The sequence below is a fragment of the Haliotis asinina genome, chromosome 8, assembly GCF_037392515.1.
Source record: "Haliotis asinina isolate JCU_RB_2024 chromosome 8, JCU_Hal_asi_v2, whole genome shotgun sequence".
Taxonomy (NCBI): domain Eukaryota; kingdom Metazoa; phylum Mollusca; class Gastropoda; order Lepetellida; family Haliotidae; genus Haliotis; species Haliotis asinina.
This window is the reverse complement of record NC_090287.1, coordinates 54,751,701-54,775,092: the sequence shown is the minus strand read 5'-3', so window position 1 is coordinate 54,775,092 and position 23,392 is coordinate 54,751,701. Positions and strand designations below refer to the sequence as shown.

At 41.6% G+C, this 23,392-nt stretch overlaps 1 protein-coding gene across 1 annotated transcript; it reads right to left on the bottom strand.

The window, feature by feature from the left end:
- Positions 1 to 74: 74 nt before the first annotated feature.
- Positions 75 to 22,844, bottom strand: LOC137294921 (uncharacterized). Its single transcript, XM_067826092.1, has 3 exons — positions 22,809 to 22,844; positions 4,040 to 4,573; positions 75 to 1,308 (listed from the first exon to the last, which is right to left on the bottom strand). Exons 1-3 carry the CDS (start codon positions 22,822 to 22,824, stop codon positions 1,070 to 1,072), a joined length of 789 nt encoding a protein of 262 aa, XP_067682193.1. The 5' UTR covers positions 22,825 to 22,844; the 3' UTR covers positions 75 to 1,069.
- Positions 22,845 to 23,392: the final 548 nt, after the last annotated feature.

The following is a 23,392-nucleotide window of genomic DNA, read 5'->3' as shown; positions in this document are numbered from 1 at the left end:
GTTTAGATATATAAGGGCATAAACAGCTCATGACAGCTTTTGTCATAACTATAAATTATTCCCACTTGCTTAAACACATTTAATTCATATAAATACAATATAAGCATTCAACTATCAAGCTGCTGATTCCCATCAGGGAAATACTATGTTACATTTTCTGTTACAACCACGTATATACTGCCACATATACGACATCCTCGACGTCCGAGAGAAAACTGTTATTCAATGAGTTGTTAATACGCCCATCCACACTGGATGTAGCCCCAAATAATATTGAAGCGTTTTGCAATATCTTCCTGCTATATCACTGACGTCCGGAGAAGAGACAACATGTTCCTTTCCTCTCGCTGTAGCTGAAAGTTGGAGATTCTGCTCCTGGTGTTTCAACCACAACAGCATTCAGAGTCGATGGCGATGTCTGGTAGATGTCACTGGATCATCTTGTGTATGATTTTAATGTCTTCACACTCATACATGTAACGTATTCGTTAAACATATATCGGCGCTATGCATGTCTATGGTCAAAATACGTTTTAGTGTAACTTTGATTACAGACAACACTCAGCATAGAAGGAGCATATTTTATACAGCAGCGTTCAGTACAGGTGGAGACATGTGGCGGCCGTGAGGGGATCGCTGTGTGTGTGATTATTATGTCCATGTGAGTTTATTACATTTACATTGATCAAGTAATTGAACATTGCAATCAATATCAGCACAAACTGTTTCCATGACCTATAAGTGTTTGAATTATAACGGTGCTATGCAAGTCTGTCGACAGAATGGGTTTGTTTTGTATAACCTTTGTGTAACAAATACTTTGTGTTATCGTAGAAGGCACCTACAAGGCAGGACATGTCAGTACTGATGCACCGTATAATGTCCTTACAATTTTCCCTTGGAGTGTGCAGCACTCAGCAGTGATGAGGTATCAGCCAGATCTACATGATGTACTAAGAACATTATAGTATGCAATGTGTCCTTTACTGAGAGGAAATGAAGAAGTATGTATACATATGAAATACACATTTTCTTCTTCTCCAACCTGGTTGCATCAATTGAGTGTGAATTAGGCAGGAGTCTGACAGAGAAATCTTGCTTGGTAAGAACATAGGTAGGTTCTATATGTCATCCCCTTGAAAGGGGACGTATACCCGCAACCATGGCCACTTTGGGGATACCCCGAGGCCCATATGTCACTTTCGTCCATTGGGGCACCGTTAGTCCAGTAGAGTTTTCCTTTAGCACCATTTCGGTTGATTCCCACCCACACAGTGTTTGCCAGGCCGCTACCTGACGCTTTTCTCTCTTTAAAAATAGAAACAGAGCAAGTTAGTAGTTAAAACGGCATCGTCTTAGTAAACGGCAAAGATGACGGCGAAACGTTTTAACCTGATATAAGTGAGTGAGTGAGTTAATATTCGGCATATCGACAATATCTCATCCCTACCGTGACAAAAACAATTCAAACAATACAAACATATAAACACTGTGAAGATTTAAGCATTTGGACGATAGGCAGTAAAAATAGCAGAGAGAAACAGATATAAACATAAAATTAGCATGTAAAACTAAAACAGTGTAATTAAAGAAGACAACACGATATCAAACACGGGCTATAGATCGCCAACAACTGAAGGTCGATCCCCATACTAGGAAACATTACTTTTGCTACCTGCATGGAATCTAGCTCGATTGACACCATCGCTGGCGATTATAATTATAAGATAACTTAGCCAAAACTTAAAATAACAAAAATACTACGTTCAAAAACGGTACGTAAAACTTTGAAAGTTCCGTGAGGCGTGTTCTGTGTTCTCTCAGGCGGACAATAATTTTACGATACTTTAATCCCGTTTGTGGATAGAACCACTAACAACAGGAGTTGCTAACTTATACTTCCATTTATAAAATACCATTTATCTATACACAAAACGTATTGTTCAAAACCTATTTCTAAAAAAAATAAACAGTTATGAAATGACAACTTACATTTTAAAGAAAAGATCCTTGATTGTTTTGACACAAAAATATTTATCCCTCGTGATGGAAATAACAAAATCAGTTCAGTCAAGCAGGAAATGTTTGACAGTGAATCGTTCTTCAAAAGGGATAGAAAACAGAGGATCGAGTTTTAACAAATAACTCATGAGTATGGCCAGTGCGACATCGTTGCATAATGACATTCAAATCTGGAATGACAACCGATAGCTGATTCAAATGCATGTAATTTGTTCACACCTGTTTGGGTGCCCCACTTGTTTTCCATTAAGTCTCGGATATATGATCTAATCACAGTGTTATTATAATCAGAGTATGGAAGAAGAAGTGGTGTCACGAATTTGTTGAGTGATGCCTAAGCAGCAAAATCAGCCATTATCTTCCCTCACACATGAAAGTCGCTTTCTGACTGGCTAAGTGCTATTCTATTATTTTCAATGTACCCGACTTACAGGCGATGTATTATTTTCAATGTACACTGCTGGTGCTTCACGGTAGTACTTCTTTGTCTCGAATACCATTGAATCACACGTGAAGCACGGAAATTACCGATGTTTTGCGATTGAAAATCGATGGAAGGGAGATAACTCTAAATCCGTTTACCCTGTGTCGACTGCGAAATGGCGATTCGCCTCGCATTCAACAGAAGTGCTTCAAATAGCTCGAACTTAAAGCTCGGGCGTTCGGTAAGATAAATACGTTGTTCACTGGTCCTTCGGGGTCCCAACCATAACCGAGGAGGAGTGCTTTATTACACATACAAACCGTCAATGATGGATAGTTAGATGAAACATCTAATGAAACTGCATAATAGTAACCGAAGCAGTAGGAAAATCAATGTAATGACAGTTGGGCTAACTTTAATAGATTATTTGACACCAGAATCTTTGTCGGCTCGGTAACCGTCCAAAAAGGTAAGGCGTCTGACAGGTGCGGTTCTTATCCGACTAGGGATGACATGTGGACTTTAAACTTGACCTTTGACGATTTTTTTCAGTTGATTTCAAACACTCATAGATCATCTGAATTTGACTGTTGATATAGAGTTCGGAGGTCTTACTTTCAGAAAGTAAACCCGGGAAATGGGTCTTATTTACAAAAAATAAAACCTTAGAGCCAAAAAACGTCGGAGTCCCAAATGCGGTTATTCCAGGAAAAGTCAGGTTTAATATGTAGTGAGAAGCACCCTTCAGGTTTACATCAGACATTCCCATATGGCCGGGTAACCAAGAAAAGAGGATGTTGCATTGGCCAATAGCAAGATTATGGTACAATTCAATAGTTTAAATTAAAAGCGGATGCTGAGAGGGCAAAATTTTAATAGGCTGTAGGGAAGAAAGAAAATCATAAAGGAGATTTTGTTCATGTTTATGTTGTTCGTAAAGAGCAAAGACCATAGTTTGAGACCTTGATGTGGATAGAATCCTTTTGCAGGCTCTACCATAGATGATGGACCCATAATCCAGTTTGGATGTATAAGTGCCCGATACACTTGGGGGAGGGTTTTCTTGCCCCCTCCCCTCTTCGAATTGGAAACAACCTTCAATATATCTAGAGCCTTCAGTCATTTCTTGTTCAGACACTGTATGTGTGGTCGAAAGGTCAAATGTATGCTCGATACTCTTGGGGGAGGGTTTTCTTACCCCCTCCCCACTTCGAATTGGAAACACCTTCAATATACCCAAAGCCTTTAGTCATTTCTTGTTCAGACACTGTATGTGTGGTCGAAAGGTCAAATGTTGATCAAAAGATAAACCCAGGAACTTGGACTCTTCACAGTTTTCACAGGAGTACCGTCCGGGCCTTTGTGAGGTTTATAACCAGAAGTGGAAACACGGGTTTTTTTATTTTGAAAATTTTAAACCTTTTTCGAGACACCATTTATTAATTTTATTCAAACCAATTAGTGTGATTGCCTTTCAGCAGTATACATGTTTTACCACTTCAGGAAATATTAAAATCCGACAGGTATCGAGAGATAGTTAGAAAGACAAGCCATCGCGGATAGTATGATTGTGACATATGCCAGTATACTTACTCTCTAGGAACGCCTTCACTGCGTCGAACCTCTCCTGTGTGTCCATTGACGCCATATCACCTCCATTCTGTATGCATATCGCACGAGCGTCAGTCCAACTTTTTGCATAATGATGGTATATGTAACTTACAGCTACAGGGCCTGCTGCAGTCGTTGTAGTGATAAGTCTGGTAGTTGTAGGTGAGTTGGTGGTTGTAGTGGTAGTGATGGTGGTGGTTGCGGTTGTAGTGGTTGGTGTTGTGGTAATAGTAGTAGTTGTCGTAATTGCTTGCTTGGTGGTTGTAGTGGTGGTTGATGTGGTGGTAGGTGTTACAGTTGTAGTTGTGGTGGTAGATGTTGTAGGTGTCATGGTTGTAGTGGTATATGCTGTAGATGTCGTGGTCGTAGCTTTTGTGTTTGTAGAGGTGGGTTTTGTAGTTAAAGGTGTTGTAGGATTTGTAGTAGTTGTCAGTACTTCAGCCGTTGTTGAAAGTGTAGTTATTGTTGCTGCAGGTGTCGTTGACGTAGCAGTAGTTGGGGCGGCAGTTACAGGATCTTAAAAGAAATGTTTTATGGTATATTTTGTTTAAGAACAGTATGCTATATCTCGTGTGTCAATAATACCAGTAATTGTAAAAGTTTGAATGTAAAAGAAGGAAATTCATCACTATGAATGAAACGATAACAATGTCACACCAGCACAACTCCCATTTCACAATCATTTAAATTCCGTGTATAAAGTAATATGTTCATCGTTGACAGGCAAAATGGGATCATTATGTCGACAATAAGTGGTAAGATTATCAGTGCCGTCGAAGAAATGGTGGTGTCGAAGACGGTGTCGTAGGGGACATTCATATTTTGCCCATTCTTCCCTTTTGATGATTATGCTCCTATGTGTATTCGTTGTCAATGCCAGTATACCATGTAACATATACTCTTAGACTGATACATATTTTAATGTTTAACTTAAACTTAAACGCACTCATTAGAACCACAATACTGAGAAAAATATAGCATATGCATTCTGTCAATAATAATAGCTATTAGTCGTCAGAGAAGCCACGATAATACATTAATTTTTTTAAAAGGTAGTATTTAAATTACAATATAACATTAGGAAATGCTAAGCTGCATTAAAGACAGCTGTGAGAGCAATACAAATGTTAATGCGGAGATACCAACAAAGACAGCTGTCAAATCAATATGTATCAGGCGCGAACGTCATGTTAGTAAACAAATATAGACAGTGTTTACATCAATATGTACCAGACACGTATTTATTGCCTTCAAACTCATGTAGATGTCAGCTACGTGTCTTATTTTTTATAAACGCATAAAGACAGTTGTCAATCCAATATGTATCAAATCTGTGTGTTAAAATGGTAAAACTGGACCGATTCTATCAATCAGATGGACATGTCAAGGCCTGAGCATTTTATTGTGTCTTTGGTCTTGGCCGAGTAATATTTCGCTTCAATTTGTTGAAATTTGTCTAGAGTCGTGTACTATTGGTTTTTCAACTGGAGTACATCATCTGTTGGTCCCTGGTGCTGCACGTAGGGGATCCACTTGTTTCTAGCGCTGTCTTTATGATACACTGTGGTGGGCGTGCAGCTCGGATGATAAACCATTATCAGACAAAGATGCATTACCAAGCCCCTTCGAAAAATTCCCCAAACATCCACACGTCATTGATGATCAGAAACACAGGCCTACCACATCAGCTGACCTCGAGACGCCATTGAAGTTGAATCCTTGCTGTTATCTAAGTAAACACTATGAACAGCAGGTGAAGTTAACATGATTCAAAAATTAATGTGATTCAGTGTTCTACCTTTTGAGTGTAGTAAACTAAAGCTGAATCGTTTCCTCTTGTTCCTGTATCGGTCTCAGCACACAGAACACTAAACACCAGTTGAGGAATTGTGCGAGACTTGTTTGCTGATGTCTCAGGGCTCGATTTTGTGTCTGGGATGAAGGTTCAAGGTGTCACTTATGTTAAACGTTTGACAACTCGTAGAAACCCTTTAAACTAATGCGTATCTGTTTCTATTTTTATGTCCGACAGCTCCGAAATCAATAAAGACTGGCCTGATGCCAGCGTGGATACAAATTTATCACAAATCCCATGAGGTGTTTACGATGCCAAAGGTACGGCCACAGAGTGCATACATGTAAATTATCTGTTACATGTGTTCGCTGTGGTGTGAAGACACCCACGGCGGATAATTACAACAGCAATTTCAGATCAGCACCAACTGCACAGGAAGTCACTTGTATTTCTAGAAAGAAATGTCTCAGTAAATCTAAGTAAGCTAAATGAACATTGTCGCCTTCGAGAAAGGCAAGGGGTAGATCCCAAATGAACCCCTTGAAGACATATATTTTAAAGTGCACTTGTTTAGGCCTGAAAATAATCTACATAAAATGCATCTGCTAGACCACGATTTTACACCGCTAACGTTATGTTTACAAGACCCGTTTCGGATTTAGACAGATTATTCGGTCTTTGGTCAGTTCAACGCATATCATTAATAGGTCCCCTTCTTGGTGATTTGGCCACAGGAGGATCGTCCATCCGTGTAAGACACTGCATTATCCACAGCACTGTAACACTCAATAAAAATCTCCAAGCAGTGTCCACTTACTCGGTGTTCATTGCACATTCCACCTTCACCAACTCTTAAGCAGGCTGATCTTCGAACTCTCTATGATGAACTACCCAAGCATGGGTGTGCTCATGATTTGTATAACCACAACCCACTCTGGTAAAGTTCTGGAGGATTTCATTTAAAAGGATTATCTATGTACGTCTATGACAGTACAAATACACAATGTCCACAATGACTTTTGTAGAAGTGCTCATTTTCATACTAATAAACTGAAACCTGTAACCCCATCTGATATTCCTCCATCATCAAGATAGAATTCTGGAAAGGCTAATGGCCTTTAGCACGAAACACTGTGAAATGGTAAACATCAACCTGAACTTTTATTGATGTTACTTACGCTATCAAATGTTTCTTTTCTGATGAACTCGGTACCCTAGCTGAGGAGTGTATTCATAGTTCTCTGCATTTGCACACGTCAAAAACCATGGTTCAGCTATGATTGTAGACAGGCCAGGAAGGCAGAACATTCTTTCCGTCGCCATTTTATTGTACATAGTATATACAAATATTAAATACCCAATGCTACCTTTAAAAAGAGTAAACGAAACTCTTGGCAAAGTTACGTATCCAAAATGCAATCTCGAATTTTCGCAAGCCGGATGGAACATGCTACGGTGAATTAAACGAAAGGACACTTAATTATCTTAAACGTAGAGATCAATTAAAACAGACATTGCGAATAAACTGGGTGAAACTCACTAAACATTCTTCCTCTTCCAATTATGTGCCTTAATGAAAAAATATATCCCAAACTGCGAGAAACAGGATGTCCCACACAGACGTATTTTGCCATGTTCCTGAGTCTGATTTTCCATCAATATTTGACCTTTCGGCCACACATAAAACAGTTTAAAGGTAGATGGGGCGCTATATAATATAAGGTCTACTCTTACTTTGCCGAATTACAATTAGCTTGTCTGCCGCTAATATTGAACTTGAAAACCTTCCTTCTTCTCCTCCCCTGTAGTTGGTGAGACCACAGGCGGAGCCGATATTACCAAAACGTAAAAATATCTTAAACCAACCGACCTATTTCCCAAAAACAATATAACGAATTACGAAACGCTTATGGTACCTAAAATGTATCTACACAGATGGATCCAAAGATGGCTAAGCAGCTGCTGGTGGACGAGCCCCAATACCCATAAGAATATAGGTGGATTAACGAATACATGTATAATGAAACTGCATACTATTGTTAACCAACACGATGCCATTGGTTCCTATTCCCAGCAATAGGAAATAGCAAACATGTCTTCTATTCATACTCAGAGTCCTGAACGATATAACACAGAACGGCAGAGCTACAAATCCCCATCAGACCTCAAACAAACAAAATCACTGCATTAATTTGTTATTCGTGTTGTATTTGTACGTTCTATTGCTTTTGTTGATACAGAATGGCTGAAAAGGCGTTTGAGCCTCCAGAACTGTCTGAAATATTGAATCTTGGTATACTGTAAAATGTGTTTCAGACTGAATTTTGAAGTAACAAAATGTTTCAGTGATCACTATGTAAAATCTATTCGCTGAGTACGTTAAATAAGCTCACATATATTATAAACACGTGGACCGCTTTCAAAATCTGCTGATACCAGGTGTACCCTCCGCCACAGGTAGCAACTGTCACAGACACATGCGAAGAGAAGTCAACCTCTGGTTCAAGTAAAATTATAAAGAAAAACCTACATGTACTGGATATGCTTGTCGCAAGAGGTGACTAACTTGATAGGGTGGTCAGGTCAACTGACTCGGTTGGCACATGATACCGTATCCCAGCACTCAGCAATATTCCAGCTACCCGGTCTGTAATAATCGAGTTCAACATCATGAGCATCGATCTACGTAAATGGGATACAAAAAGCTTATTTACAGTCGTTAGCAAATAACTTTTACCTCTGTTAGTAACACTGCATGTAGAATATTTTTCCTCTAAGATATGTAACCAGCTAGTAGTGAATGGGTGAGTGAGTTACAATTTAAAGTCACATCGTCAGTATTTCAGTCATATCATGACTAAAACAAGTTGTAAATTCACCACAAAAATACTATCCCAAAAAGAAATTTGGGATTTACAAAAATGCAATATAACCTATTGTGTTTAAACAGTCGCCAAAATATGTAACAAAGGTGTTGGTAACATGATTTTACGCAATTGCACAAGTGAAAAATCGATTTTTCCTGAAAATGTTGATATCGATGAGATTTCTCATAATGATTAGAAAGCCGTCGTCAAAACGCAACAGAAATCCCAATCTCCTTGAAATTGTGCAGCAAGGAGAATTCACTGTCAGCAACGATCCCGATTTCGTTCAGAAATTGGCTTTCGTTTTGTAGTAGTCTCAAGGTCAACTCACTACGTCACGCCTTGACTCTGCAACATGAAACATCGCCAGTGAAAGAATGGATGCTGGAGATAACCAATCTTCTGTTACCAGGGGTCTGAATGCTAGTCTGGGATATCATGGCTTGCAGCTCGTTGCAACCAAACAGCTATAACAAATGAACGTCCCCGTACAGGCACTACAGTTGAGTGATCGTACTGCCACAGGTGACAGCACAGCAGCTAGGGCCTCCTAAGGATGAGGAACACCAACTCAAAGGGTGAGGAGACCCCATTCTTTGCTGGGCAATGCGGAAATGCCCGCCGGATCCTCGTTGGACAGGACTCTTAAATAGTGGTTGGCGAACACCAAGCCAGATTTCCAGAAGCAAGGAGGTCCAGTATCTGCTGCCACTGCCTGAGAGACAAGGTCTGTGATAGTGCACGAGTCATTAGGGGCCTTGTCATCCGCTCCCTGGGTACAAAGGCCTTGAAGGCTTCTGTATCCAGTATGACGCCTAGGTATTGGAGAGAGGTGAATGGTACTAGATCCAAATTCTCCAGGTTCACTAGCCACCCTAGGCGTCGAAGGACGTGGATGAAGAGGTCCCGTTGCGCCTCGAGAACGGAGGGCGAAGGGTTGTGAGCGAACCCATCGTCCAGGTACATGTGGATGGGTCACACAAGTGAATATCATGGGGAGGAGGAAATCCCAAACGGGAGGACATTCCGTTGAAAGTGCCTGCCCCCCAAGATGAAACGGTGGTACCTGCAATCCGCCAAGTGAATGGGGATGTGCAGGTACACATCCTTGAGGTCGAAGTCTGAGTCTGAGGGCTCCAGCAACCGCATGACTGATGGAATGTTCAAGAGTCGAAAATATGGCGGTGTTGGTAGGAGGTAGGAGGTGTTGAACTCCTTCAGGTCGTGCATCAGCCGCCATTTCCCTGAGTTGCGTCTGGGACTGACAAAAACGGGGGAATAGAACCCGGGAGTCAGATCCTGAAGGGGGATTTCCTGAACTGCCCCCTTGGAGATGATAGACTCCACCTGTTCTAAGGTGAGTTAGAACCTGAGCGAGTCCATTGGACGTTCCACTGGAGAGCAGGTTAGAGGGGGCGGAGAAGAGATTGGGATGTGGAAGCCCCACTCCAGGATCCGACACATGAACGTGTCTAGTCCTAGCTGACGCCAGTTCGGGACAAAGAGGCTCAGACGGCCTCCAACGGACCCATTGAGCGGAGGAATGATAGGTGGTGGAAGGACTGATGGGCACCAAGAGTCAATTCTTCTTGGGGGTCCACTTACCCTTGGTCCGTTTCCGGGGAGTGCCCATGCTGGGGGTTTGGAAACCCTGGTTAGCCTGGCTGGGCTGGTTAGACTGGTTCGTGGGTCCTCTGCCATGACCTCCAAACCGAAAGTCCACCTTCCCCGTCCGCTTCCTAGGACTGACCAGCTGGAGGACCTCCCTGACGCTTGCAGCGGGTGGAGTCTGCGGAGCGTCCGCCGCTTGTCATGATCCGATTGGTTAGATCCTGCTGCTTGATCTCGCGTGCCTTCCCGTCTGAGGTTGATAATGGCGGCCGAAATCCTAGCAGCTGATAGGGTGACTTATGCCACTCTGCCGACAACAGCTCCAAACACCCTATACAGAGGCTCCTTACCCAGCTCCATCCCTGCCTCCTTGGCGAAAGTGGCCATAGCTTGGCAGGCGTGAGCAACATAGTTGCTCAGCCCCACAATGGATGTAGCCTCCTTGTCCAAATGGATGAGGTGATGGTCTGACACTTTGTGGTGCACGCCTGCAGATGCCACTCAAGAGATGTCCGCGTCCAAGGAGGGAGGATATAGCAGAATGGGCGAGTTCGCCACAGGAAGCCTAATCCTCTGTTTATCTGAGAGAAAGGGCTGAGGGATAAAGTGACCTGGTCCGGCGGAGGCAACAGCTTCCTTCAATTTCTTAGCAGCTGCTTCGAGGAAGCGGTGCAGAGGGAGGACCTTCCGAGCAGAGAGAACCAAGTCTTCAGGGCAGAAAACTCTCCTCTTGCCCTGGACGCGGCAGACGGTTGGTCCTCTACCTCCGCCAACACCACGCCAGTGTATTTGGCAATAGCCTCCAGCCTAGAAGCAGAGTCAGAGACTGGAGGGTTAGGTTCTGGAAGGATAGGGTGGCTGTCATCCCCCACCTCTTCCGGAAGGTGATCACCTGGGGGGGATGACCTGGGAGGGGATGACCTGGGAGAAGGAGAGGGAACAGGTGTCTGCCTCCGGCTGGGAGCCGCTGCGGAGGCAAGGGGCGGGGTGCAGCGGAGGGTTCAAAGGAGCCTAACAGCTTGGACGGACCAAGGCGTTGGTAGAGGATGGATTAAACTAGCCCTTTAACTGAAAGTAGAAGTCTCTCCCTGTCACGAGACTTCTTCACTTTTTTATCCTTCCTCCTCTTCTTCTCCTTCCTCAGCTTCCGGTGATACAGCCACGTCCTCCCTCAGGACAGGCCGAAGAGGAGAGCAGGAATGGGAGCAAGAAACACTCCCCTCTGGCATATTCCTGACTGAGAGTCGAACTCCTCTGCCTTCTCGTGAATAACTAACTCCTCAGAGGCGGAGGGAGAAGGGGGGTGGAGGTGGGAGGTGGGAGGGAGTCACCGATCATCTGGACGACGCTGAAGAAATAGGCGAACCTGTGGTAGGCGCTGCCTTCTTTAGGTGAGACTGCCTCTCATTCTTCTTAAGTACTGCCAGGTACTGACGGAAGTCCCGCTCAGATAGAACCTCACACTGTGCAAGTGTTATCCGGGGCGCGGGGGCTCTTGCAAAGCCTACACAAAGTGTGAGGGTCCCACTTAGCTGACTTCCGAGTGCCGCACTGAATGCAGAAGGAGGCGAATACCATGTGTGGAACGGACAAAAGGGTTCGATACTAAGGGGAAACGTCCGTTTAAGCTCCAAGGAGGAGAGACCCGTCACAGACGAAGGGTCCGATCAGACGGAAGGTTCGCCTATCGAACTCACTCCGCACAGGGGGCGGAGGGAGCGACAGAAGAATTGCCTAACGAAGGGTCCACCTAGGCAGAGGGTCCGTCTGTCTTCCACTACTCCGCACAGAGGCAGAGGGGTGTGATAATAAATGGAAGCAATGAAGGGTCTGCCCCGGCGAAGGGGTCGCCTGTCCTCTGTCTCTCCGCACAGAGGCGGAGGGGTTCGATAGCTAAGAGCACTAACGGAGGGTCCGCTCAGGCGAAGGGTTCGCCTGTCCTCTGCCTCTCCGTCAAGGCTATCCGCTAGCGAGGAACGCGGAAGTCCGACAAGGGCTCGAGTGCACGAGCCATACAAGCGTGACGCCCGTGTAGCACGTGCACAAGATAGAGCGGCTAAGCAACACGTCCTGACTCGCTCGTCTGTACTAAGGGAATGACGGGTACAGGTCATGTCCTGCGTGACCTAACGCCCGTATGTTGACCTCGCGTCTCTACTTTGTGTAGACTGTTATGAGAGAAATTGTTTAAACGCCACTCAAGTGGGCAATGTTGGCTTTCTTACCTGATAGGTATGTAAAAAATATATTATATATTTTTTATTACATTGTCCAGTTTTGAAATCTATTTTTTGATATACATACTATTTTTGTGTGTGTGTCTGTGATATTCTAGTTGGTTTTATTGTCCTTCGCTGACAAGCCTTTAGTGATCTACTTGTATTTATTGTGAAATTAGGAACCCTTTTTTCGTCACGATATTATCAAATATGTCATGAGTTTGTCATACTGGTCACTCAGCAACAATATCAGGAACACTTCTTTTCAACTGAACGATCATTTCACAAACTTTATCATGATTATTCGTTATGTTAGGAGAGGGATACATACCGCATATCTCAGACCCATAAATCAAAATAGGCAGAATTTGTATATATGTAAAATATGTATCCGGACGGGTAGGGGAGATCGAGGTGCATTGTGGAAAAAATTGTTTTATTCATCTCCCTTCTAATCAACACTGTAATAAAGCACCACGAAACCAAATAAATTTATCTATTTCACACCATGAAATTAACTGACACAGGTAATTTAAAAAATAAACAAAACTGTCCCAATGCGCCCCACCTTTGGGTGCACTGAGGCACACAGTTGGGTGGAATCGGACAATCATCAACTTAATGATGAATATAGCTTCACAAGTAAATAAATGATAAATATGTTTCGTAGAATATTTTTGAAGGTCTGTGTGTCAGAACCTTAACTTTAATAACAAGATTGTGTTTCAGAATAATACCTTCAAAAACAAACAACTAATTAAACTTCAATACCTTGATATTGCCTATACCTATGCTTGTCGTAAGAGGCGACTAACGGTCAGGCTCGCTGACTTGGTTGACACATGTCATCGGATGCTCATGCCGTTGATCACTGGATAGTCTGGTACAGACTCGATTATTTACAGACCGCCGCCATATAGCTGGCCTATTGCTAGTGCGGCGTAAAACTAAACTGAGTCACTTCAAGGGCAACCATGCCAGTGTCCTCCTCCTCTGGGAATATAAAGTGCATGTTCTTGCTTTTCAATGCAGAAAAATGATAACATACTGGTAAACAAAATCACATCCACATACTTGGGGTGCATTGGGGTGGCCCAATGCACCCTGACCTACCAAACCTTTAATTGTAATGGCTTCCTGACATAGACATGTCTACGATGACTTTAATCTCTTGGCTGATTACTTTTAATTAATCACTGTTTTCATTAAAACTCACGCATCAACTGATTGATGAATCACTTGGGTAGATAAAGCTTCAATATAAGGTGTGAGAATTTTACAATGAAGTTCAAAAATTATGTTTTACTAACCAAACTCCTGTTAACCATGCTGCGTCCACATGCGCTACAAAAAGTGCCAGGATGCACGATGTCAATCCCTTTAGGTTACATTGTTATGTTACTGCACACCTATAAATAGTGGTTTTGTGGGTTGACCCAGTGTACTCTGTGTCCCAGTGCAACCCGGTGTCCCCTAAGTCATCACAATGGTAAATTTGGTGTTGTAACATTTGAACAACAACTTCCATTCTTGCAGAGACAACACTTCATGCATGGCACACCATCAACCTGAATTGTTTATGGTTGATTCCCAAGTAGATAAATCTCAATGGAATTAATTGGAACTAAATTGTTCATGCTTTGTCGACCTGCTACCTGAACAAAATAGGAAGACCTTTCTTGTATCCAAATTAATCTGCAATTGTGATTTTTCGCAGTAAGATAATCAGTAATCTAATCTCTTCTAACGTCCAATTACAGTACCATCGAACAAGGTAATATCGTCAGCATAAACATGTTCAGGACATTGATATCGATACACCTTCACAAGATCGTTTATGTGAAAGGAGAGCAAGAAGGGAGACAACTGGCAATCCTGGCAATCTCCACGTAATCACCAAAGGAATGGAGTACAACCTTGTTCAAGTGACACCAACGACTTGATATTTTCATACGTTGCGAACACATCTAAATGTCTTACCCTTAACATTCCTGATCCAGTGTTTATAAAACAGTGATTCTTGAGACAGAATCAAATGCAGCCTTTACATCTACAAACACACAACATAACGTTTCTATATATAGAGATAGATACGTTTTAATAATAGCACCAATATCAAAAACATCTACTGCAGACACGTATTGACAAACTGATACTGGTACGAATTTAGATTACTTTCAGTGAATATTATGTAAAGAATCAAAGAATAACCGCAATTAAAACATATTTTGAGGTTTAGCGACTTTGGGCGGTAAGAGTTTAAGGTACCTTCAGAGAATATGACACTGCAACAGATTCGACGTTTTACAGAATGCATTGCACTTATTTCCTCATACGTACGAACTAACATACATGGGCGAAAACAATCACGACCTGTAACGCAAACTCACGACAGCATGTGTATTTGAAATGTAAATAACCCCTAAACATCCGGCCATGCAGAATATTTATTCCATCCTGGTAGAATATATTTAGATGCTCGATCTTCCGATGAGCAACACCTGAAGCGGAATTTGTTTCTAAGGATAGTCAAGAGATGGTAACCGTTGCATATTTAATTTAGCTTGGTGGATGTTGCTGCTGGTTGACTGAAAGCCCGATCATACGTACTTTAGCACAGCGGAGATCGAATTCCAATGTGCTATAAAACAAAGCTGTTTTCTGAAAGGTTTTCTTTTACACGACCCGTGGGAATCTCTACTGTTGGTAGTTGCGCATGACTTTGATTGTGGCAATCTGGTGCATTGTGGGTAGTTATGTATCTTGTTGATCGTGGAAAAACATGGTGTATTGGGGGTACGTGTGTACATTGTCGATTGAGGGGGATGAACATTTGCTGTATTGTGGTCACTTATGTACATTTTAAATTGTTCACTGTTCACGAGGGGACATGACGTACCCTCGATGTTTTTTGCGTTCCCTGAGCAAAAAAAACAAGTTTGCTGCAATGCTAATTTTGAATTGTTTCAAGCACGGGTACAAATCCTTTTGTAGCCATCGCTAGATTTTGCGGACAAGAAAAACAGAATTTGAGTTATCTCCCTTCCACTGATTTGCATTCGCAAAACATCGGTAATTTCCGTACATCATTCGTGATTCATTGTTATACCAGATAAAGATTACTAACACGAAATAAAAAAATGGCTTCGACATTTCCAACAGGGTATATAGAAATATTATTCGCTTGTATACATTGAAACTAATAGAAGGGCGTTCAGCCAATCAGAAAACGACATTTATAAGATGTAAGATACTGTGTATTGTGACTGAGTATTCATGTATCACATGTTGGATACGTTATGGCTTAAATGCTGTCGATGCGACTCGATCGTTTACAGATCCCCGCTATATAGCTGCACTATTGCTGGGTGATGCGTTGAAAAACAAGCAAAAATGTGAATACCCCATGGTATGATACAGTTGTTGATTTCTGAGACACGGCATGCCCGTTCGGCAACCCATTAGTAAGACATTTCAGTTGTCAGACACTGGGCTAGGGGCAAATTTGGCCAACACCCATATATAAATGGTAATGTCCCAATGGGACATCTTAACCGGTAAAATGAACCTAACGACAACTGTTATTGTCTATAAATATCTTTTATATATAGCAAAGTTATTTTTGATAGAAACTTTTCTTTCCAGTTATCTTTATCAAATGTCTGAAGATTGACGGCGGCACTGTCAGTGCTTTGATCCCAGAAACGTCATGCCTGGTTATGATAGATGGAGTAGATTACAAAGCGAAGATAGAAATCCACTGGCTTTCGAAGATACCATCAGTTCCCCGACCCAATGTCAGTGTTAGCGAGAGAACGGCACAGGAATCCAGGTGCACAAACTCACGCGAACATTAAATTGTATCTGTTGTTCAAAGTGGTGCTTGAAGGATTCTGAAGTTCCACTCGAGTTTGTGGTTATTTTCGGAACGTAAACTGAAATTTCTTGACAACCAGTCGTGCTTTAATATAAAAACGTACTGGGAACTACATGACGTAACGCAGTCAAATGAGTGATCAGTAGAAAACTGCGTCAGCGAGCTTGTGACATCACGTATTACTACGCCCATATTTGTGACGTCATAGATATGTGGGCACATCTCAGGAAGTTTAGTTTCATGATCTGTGGCAAATGAAATCACATTTTATAAAATGTTAAAGTAAGAATGACATTGTATGATATACTACCGACAAGAAATAAGGGAACTAATGAAATAATAGCGAATTTGAAACTGCTTTAAATATCCACTAAATCAATTTTAGGCGTCAAGTTCAATATCTGGTGTGTCCACATTGTTGGGCAACACATTCACGGCACCTTGACGGCATGCTGTTAATCAATTTCCGGATAGTTTCCCGTGGTATTGCCCGCCATTCCTCTTGGAGAGCTGCACCAAGCTGGGCCAGGTTGGCGGGTCTGCCCTGGCGTACACCCTTCAACCAAGAACGTCCCAGAGATTTTCAATTGGGGACAGGTCTGGGGACTTAGAGGGCCAGTCCAATGGAGCCACAACAGGACGCAATATTTGGTCAACGTATCGCTGACCAGTCATGACTCCGTTAATGATGACCAAATCTGATCGTCTGTCATGTGTAATCCCACCCCACACCATGACAGTACCACCTCCATATCGATCATGGTCAAGAATTGCCTCTTCTGGCATATCGCTCCCCGCTCCGACGCCAACAACGTTTTCTGCCATCTGTGAATCGTAGGCAAAACCTTGACTCATCAGAGAACATGGTGTAACGCCAGTGGCGCATAGCCCGTCCCTGATGCTGCCTAGTCCATGCCAATCTTTGGCGCTTATGGTGAGCTGAAAGGGTGACACCCTTAAAAGGCCGTCTTGCTTTCAGACGAGCTTGATAGAGTCGGTTATTAACGGTTGAGGTTGAAATGCGTTTTCCAGTGAGTGTGCGGAATTCTCTATTGATGGCAGGGGCCGATTTAAACCTATCGCGTAGAGCAATTAACGTAATGAGACGATCCTGTCGTGGTGTCGTTGATTTTGTTCTACCACACCCAGGTCTCGTTGCAACCCCACCCGTTTGACGGTACTTATCCCACAGGCGTGAAATTACACTTTTTTGATTTACCCATCTGCCGGGCAACTTCACATAATGATGTCCCCCCTCTATCATCCCCACAATTCTTCATTTTGTTGCTTCACCGAGATACTGCCTCGGAGGCATTTCTGTCAGTAAGTGTCAATCTCTATTGCATTAGTGACTGCGACTTATGCAGTACATTTACAGGAGTTAACTTCTGTATGCACGTGTAGCACGTGCTGGGCATGCATTATGCGAAATTCCATTGTCATTGGATGTTGCGTTTGGGACATACGCCACGATAACGGACCCTGTCACAGTCAAAGTCATCTACATTCAATTTCGTGGTTCCCTTATTTTCTGTCGGTAGTATAAATAGGTTATCACATTCGCCAAGGCTCGCTAAATACAATGTTTATTCCTAATGCAGGATATTAACTATCCCTAAACACACTCGCGTGATAACCTATATGTCTGTAAATGCTGGAAAATCATAGTGAGTGCTGTAAATAGATCATGTCAATTTTGAATTCTTCCGGCCAACTAGTATTGCTCCATTTTATTATCATTTATTGTCATTTGAACCTCATTTGCCGATGACATCCGCCTGAGTGTCAGTGGATTAGCTGTGCTCTCAACAATGGGAAGAAACCAGTATGGTACTCGTGTGACGACATTAAATATTCGCCTCACCAGAGTGAAAAAGATTGTTGGATGGAATTCCTCATTATGACTTATGCCTTCTATTCCGGTATGTTTTCAACTGAACAACTGACTTTCAATTGAACTATGCGTTCCTGAAATCTTATGATTACTGAAATGGTTCTTTAAATTCACTCTTTAACTTGGCATTTAAACTATATTTTTCTGAATTAGGGAATAAACCGTTGTTAATGATGTAGACCTAGAGGTGACACGGTCATTAAAGTGCCGAAATTTCTGCCTGAAATACACATTTATCGGAAATTACCTGGACATATTTTTTTTATAAAATACGTAAAAACCATATTTACCGGGTTGTACATTCCTTTTGTAGTAAACAGAACTCGAGGCTGCAGAAGTAGTTGAGGTCCATGTAAGAACGTTGCTGTGCCCGATGCAGGTGACACTGTTGTAGAAGAAAGACCGACAAGACGCATCCGCCAAACACATCATTGTGCACCGACTTATGCCTCTGACATTCCATCGGGTCCACAAAGCAGAATCCATGACAATATAATTTTCCAGGGACGGTACTGCTCGAAAATGACCATGTCGATCCTCTCTTCCATGTGTAACCGACACCAGATATATTTGAAGGAGAATTAAAACACTGGGCAAAGGACCTCTTGGAAGTATCAGCTCCATGATTTCTGTATTCATCATTTGTAGCATTTTCAAGTAAGGGAATATGTGTTGTGTAGCCAAACGCCGCAATAAAATATTGATTCCTGTCTCTACAAACTAAGACTATTTAAAGTTAATGACAACAAAAGTTTCACGCAACTCCGATGGCCGTAAGAGACTAAATGTTTCAGGAAGTTAGACTCAGAGACTTGATTGCTTGCGATCGTCTGTCACTTGCACAGATCGATCGATCCTTTTGTTGACATTCAGTGGATAGTCAGGTAAAGACGCAATTATTCAGTATCACTCGTTTCTCTAGACATAAAATATAATCAACCGGCGTTTAGTGTCCAGGATTAATGGTACCCTAGATTTCGAGCAGAATGCCTGCCTCTCCGGCTTTAGTATTTATATTTATTAACTTGTACGGTACACATCAAGCGTACATTTTACCAAGGTGTGATCGAGCCTCAAATGACGACTGCTCAGATTTAATTCGATGATGTTGAAAACATTCAACGTGTGAGTAACGATTTCCAAAATATTATGGTGAACACGGTGAAAACAATTACTAATCTGGGATTCGAAACCAAGGTTATCGTTTTGTGTTGCAACTAAGTGACACAAATCTACAAAGCTTACCCATCCACCAGAATAAAAGTGTCAGGTGGACGCTTCTTACGTCATTTGCAAAACATTATATAAAAAAAGGACAAAATCCATATATACAAATTCCATGATCCTCTAACTGTATTTTCCTCAAACACTGACACAAACACAAATGTATGTGCGTATTACTGTGAATTCACTGTGGTCATCTATAGGCAAATGGTACGCTAAGGTGTACAATACACCCTGCATATACACTGCTGTGTAATGCGTTGCTCTTACGAGGGCAATTAATAAGCTAAGGTGTACAATACACCCTGCATATACACTCCTGTGTAATGCGTTGCTCTTACGAGGGCAATTAATAAGCTAAGGTGTACAATACACCCTGCATATACACTGCTGTGTAATGCGTTGCTCTTACGAGGGCAATTAATAAGCTAAGGTGTACAATACACCCTGCATATACACTCCTGTGTAATGCGTTGCTCTTACGAGGGCAATTAATAAGCTAAGGTGTACAATACACCCTGCATATACACTGCTGTGTAATGCGTTGCTCTTACGAAGGCAAATGATAAGCTAAGGTTACAATACACCCCGTAAATCAACTGTTGTGTTGGAACATTCGACTTTATTGGTGAAAAGTGGGAATATTCTAGGCTTTGTAATTTCAAAGAAAATGTAGTAGACAGTTAGCATGTTATATCTTTTTGATGAACATAAACCATCTGTTCGAGTGGTGTCTTCTTACATTTGTAAAGTAGACCTTTTCTTCTTCCCCAACCCAGAGTATTACTTAAAAAGGTATCTGACAGACAAAATTTGTTCCCAAACAGCATGTGGTGTATTTATATAACATCCCTTGAAATGGGACGTATATTAGCAACATCCACTACGTTTTGGATACTCAGAGGTCCATATGTCGCTTCCGTCCATGAGGGCACCGCTAGTCCAGCAGACTTGTCCGTCAACGGTACTACGAGCGATTCCCACCCACTCATTGTTGGCCTGGATGAGTCCTTTATCTTTCCCCTCTTTAAAAAATGAAAGTGAACAATTTCTAATTAACTTACGTACGTAAGTAGTCGTTTAAGTAAACGGTCAGGATGGCAACCATATTTGGCAACTCACCGAGACAACCAATCATGACAGGTTTATATTAAGTTGTAGAAGTATACAGTTGTAGATATGCAAAGATATTCCACAAAATAATCCACAAATCTAAAGACCCTCCAACACGTTTCCATTCATATGTTGATTTCTCCAGACATGTACTCTGTACACTGCACACTCGCACGCCGCACGCACGCACACATGGACACACACTTATAGTCATATTATGTTGTTCAGTTGTGTTCAGCAGTACATGCACATGTACAAGAATTTCACAAATTAAAGACGCAACATGAATTTCCCTTCTGCTCATTTCAGCCTTAAGATCAGGGTTTAATTACAGGTACAGTTATACTGTGATGTAACATTATAATGACGTCAGAATGAAACGTTCATAAACGCGGTGATGCGCCGTTGCCATGACATCACTTTGATCAGCGGATTACAATGCACAATGCTGGGTGCAAGCCAACTTAGTAGCAAAATAGTGTCCTTCCTTTTATGCACCATTGTGTTACCAATATTCACTTTGAGACAAAGAAATATCTTGAAGTTTATTTCCTTTCATGTTGTACATTTGGGGATGAACTTGATGTTGTCTGTTTTACCTCAGTGTATTCTTCATGAGGCCATCGGTAGGTTGTAGCATAAATAATATTATTATGCAAAGACCTCCAGGGAAAGGTTATTTAGTGTTGTTTGTTTTTAATTTTATAGATGAATGTTCAGCTATATACGTAAGTTCCACAATTCTCCAGTCACATTTTGACGTCCACCCTGTTAAACCCTGAATGCTATAGATCTATCTGTGTTAAGCTACGTTGTTCGCTTTGTATTATTGTTAATAGTATTATTATTGCAAATAATTCCATATATGTTTAAAATTCACTTAAATATGGAACAATTTCTCTAATTGTTATGGGGTTTATTATACTTGGGGTGATGATGCATAGATTCATAAAATATACTCTTCAAAAAAAGTAGTCGCACTTCAGTTTTTTATTTACGATTAAAATATTTATGAGATATATGGGAGTCAATCAGTGTTGATATGATCATATTGAATGTTTTGAGAGTGCATGACCATTTGCTCTTCCTTACAACCACAGTTATTTGGAATGTGGTCGCTTTTGAAAGTGACCGGTGTATGGCATGTAATTTGCATGTGTAAAACAAACGACTAGAAACAAACACTGACAAATGTGTGATGCAAGATGAGTGCCAAAATTTATGTTCTAAGTGATTCTCGACCTTCTTGAAAAACCGTCAAAATCAAGAATGGGACCCCATGCACGTGTATGGGGCTACTGCATTGGGCACGTGCATATCATGCGTTGTGTTTAGGGGTGGCAGTAGAGGGAATTGCTGGTGCGTTCACGAGATGTCTTTACTTGAAACGTTTGTCAACGTTTACACTTCCTATCCAGACTGACAGTTCAGGTTCCCCTACTTTTTTAAGAGTATACGTAACGTATAGTATGAATATGTTTTCATATCAAAGATACATCAAAATTATGATTTTGACTTCAGAACAGTTTGAATTGCATACTTCAATTTATGCAACGAATTAAAATCCTTGGTTAATGCTGACGATAGATTTACCAATGCTAAATTTCTCAACGCTATTTTAATCTCTGATCATTTGTCGATACCTTCCAGTTAATTGTAAGTAAGACATATTATTAGCTTCTTTAGCCTCTTTAGCCTCTTTATCATCTTTATTAGCCAGTCTGTCTCTCTTCTGAATATCTAACTACTGGACATAATTATATATAACAAGCACACCATGAAAAATGGATAGATAGGTCAGACTAGTTTTGTGCATTTGTATTTTGTTTCCATGCAATAGTTGGCAAAAATATCTAAAATACAAATGGGATGAAATATTTATATCATATGTCCAAGTAAATGGCATTTACATTGTCTCAGCATTTTGTCCTGGTCTTATGAGTAATGACATACTGTGCAATTTTACCACAGAACTTTCCATGATTTGCTGTTACTGGCTGAGGTGACTGACAGTGATGTGATTCTGTTGCCTACAGTATCTCTGTCATCTTTGATGACATATTTGTATTGGTCATATGACATATGTTACATATGATCAATGTTTCTAAATGACATTGTATAATCACCGCATTACGACGCCAGTCGACTTACCTTCAAGGAACATCATCACTGCGTTGAACCTCTCTCCTCTGTGTCCATTGACGCCATTTCATTTTGTACACATATCGCACGAACGTCAGTCCAATTTGTTAAAGAATGATGGTACATGCAGGTTACAGGTCCAGTTACTGGGTCTGTCTCAGCCTTCGTACAGGGTGTTGTCGTGGTTGTTGCTGTAGTGCTGCTTAGTAGGTGTTGACGTTGGAGGTGTTGTAGTGGTGTAGGTGGTTGTAGTGGTAGGTGTTGCAGTGATAGGTTTTGTAGTCGTAGGTGTCGTAGTGATAGGTGTTGTAGCTGTAGGTGTTGTCAGCTTGTGGTGGTGGTTTCAGTGTTAAAGTGTTGTATAGGACCTGGTTTCATTATTAGGTTTTGTAGAGATTGGTGTTGTGGTGCTTGTAGTAGAAGAGGTAGTGGTAGGGTCTGTAGTGAACGGTGTTGTAGTGGTTGCTATTGTAGTTGTAAGCGTTGTAGTGAGAGGTGCTATAGTTGTAGGTGTTGTAGGGATAAGTGTTGTAGTTGTAGTAGGCGTTATAATGGTAGGTGTTCTAGACGTAGGTGCTGAAGATGTAGGTGTT

Bases quoted from the DNA above. Each gene is read 5' to 3' on its own strand.
- LOC137294921 (XM_067826092.1), bottom strand. The intron at 1,309-4,039 runs GTAAGTATACTG...CTATTTTTAAAG, and splicing joins AGTGAAGGCGTTCCTAGAGA to AGAGAAAAGCGTCAGGTAGC.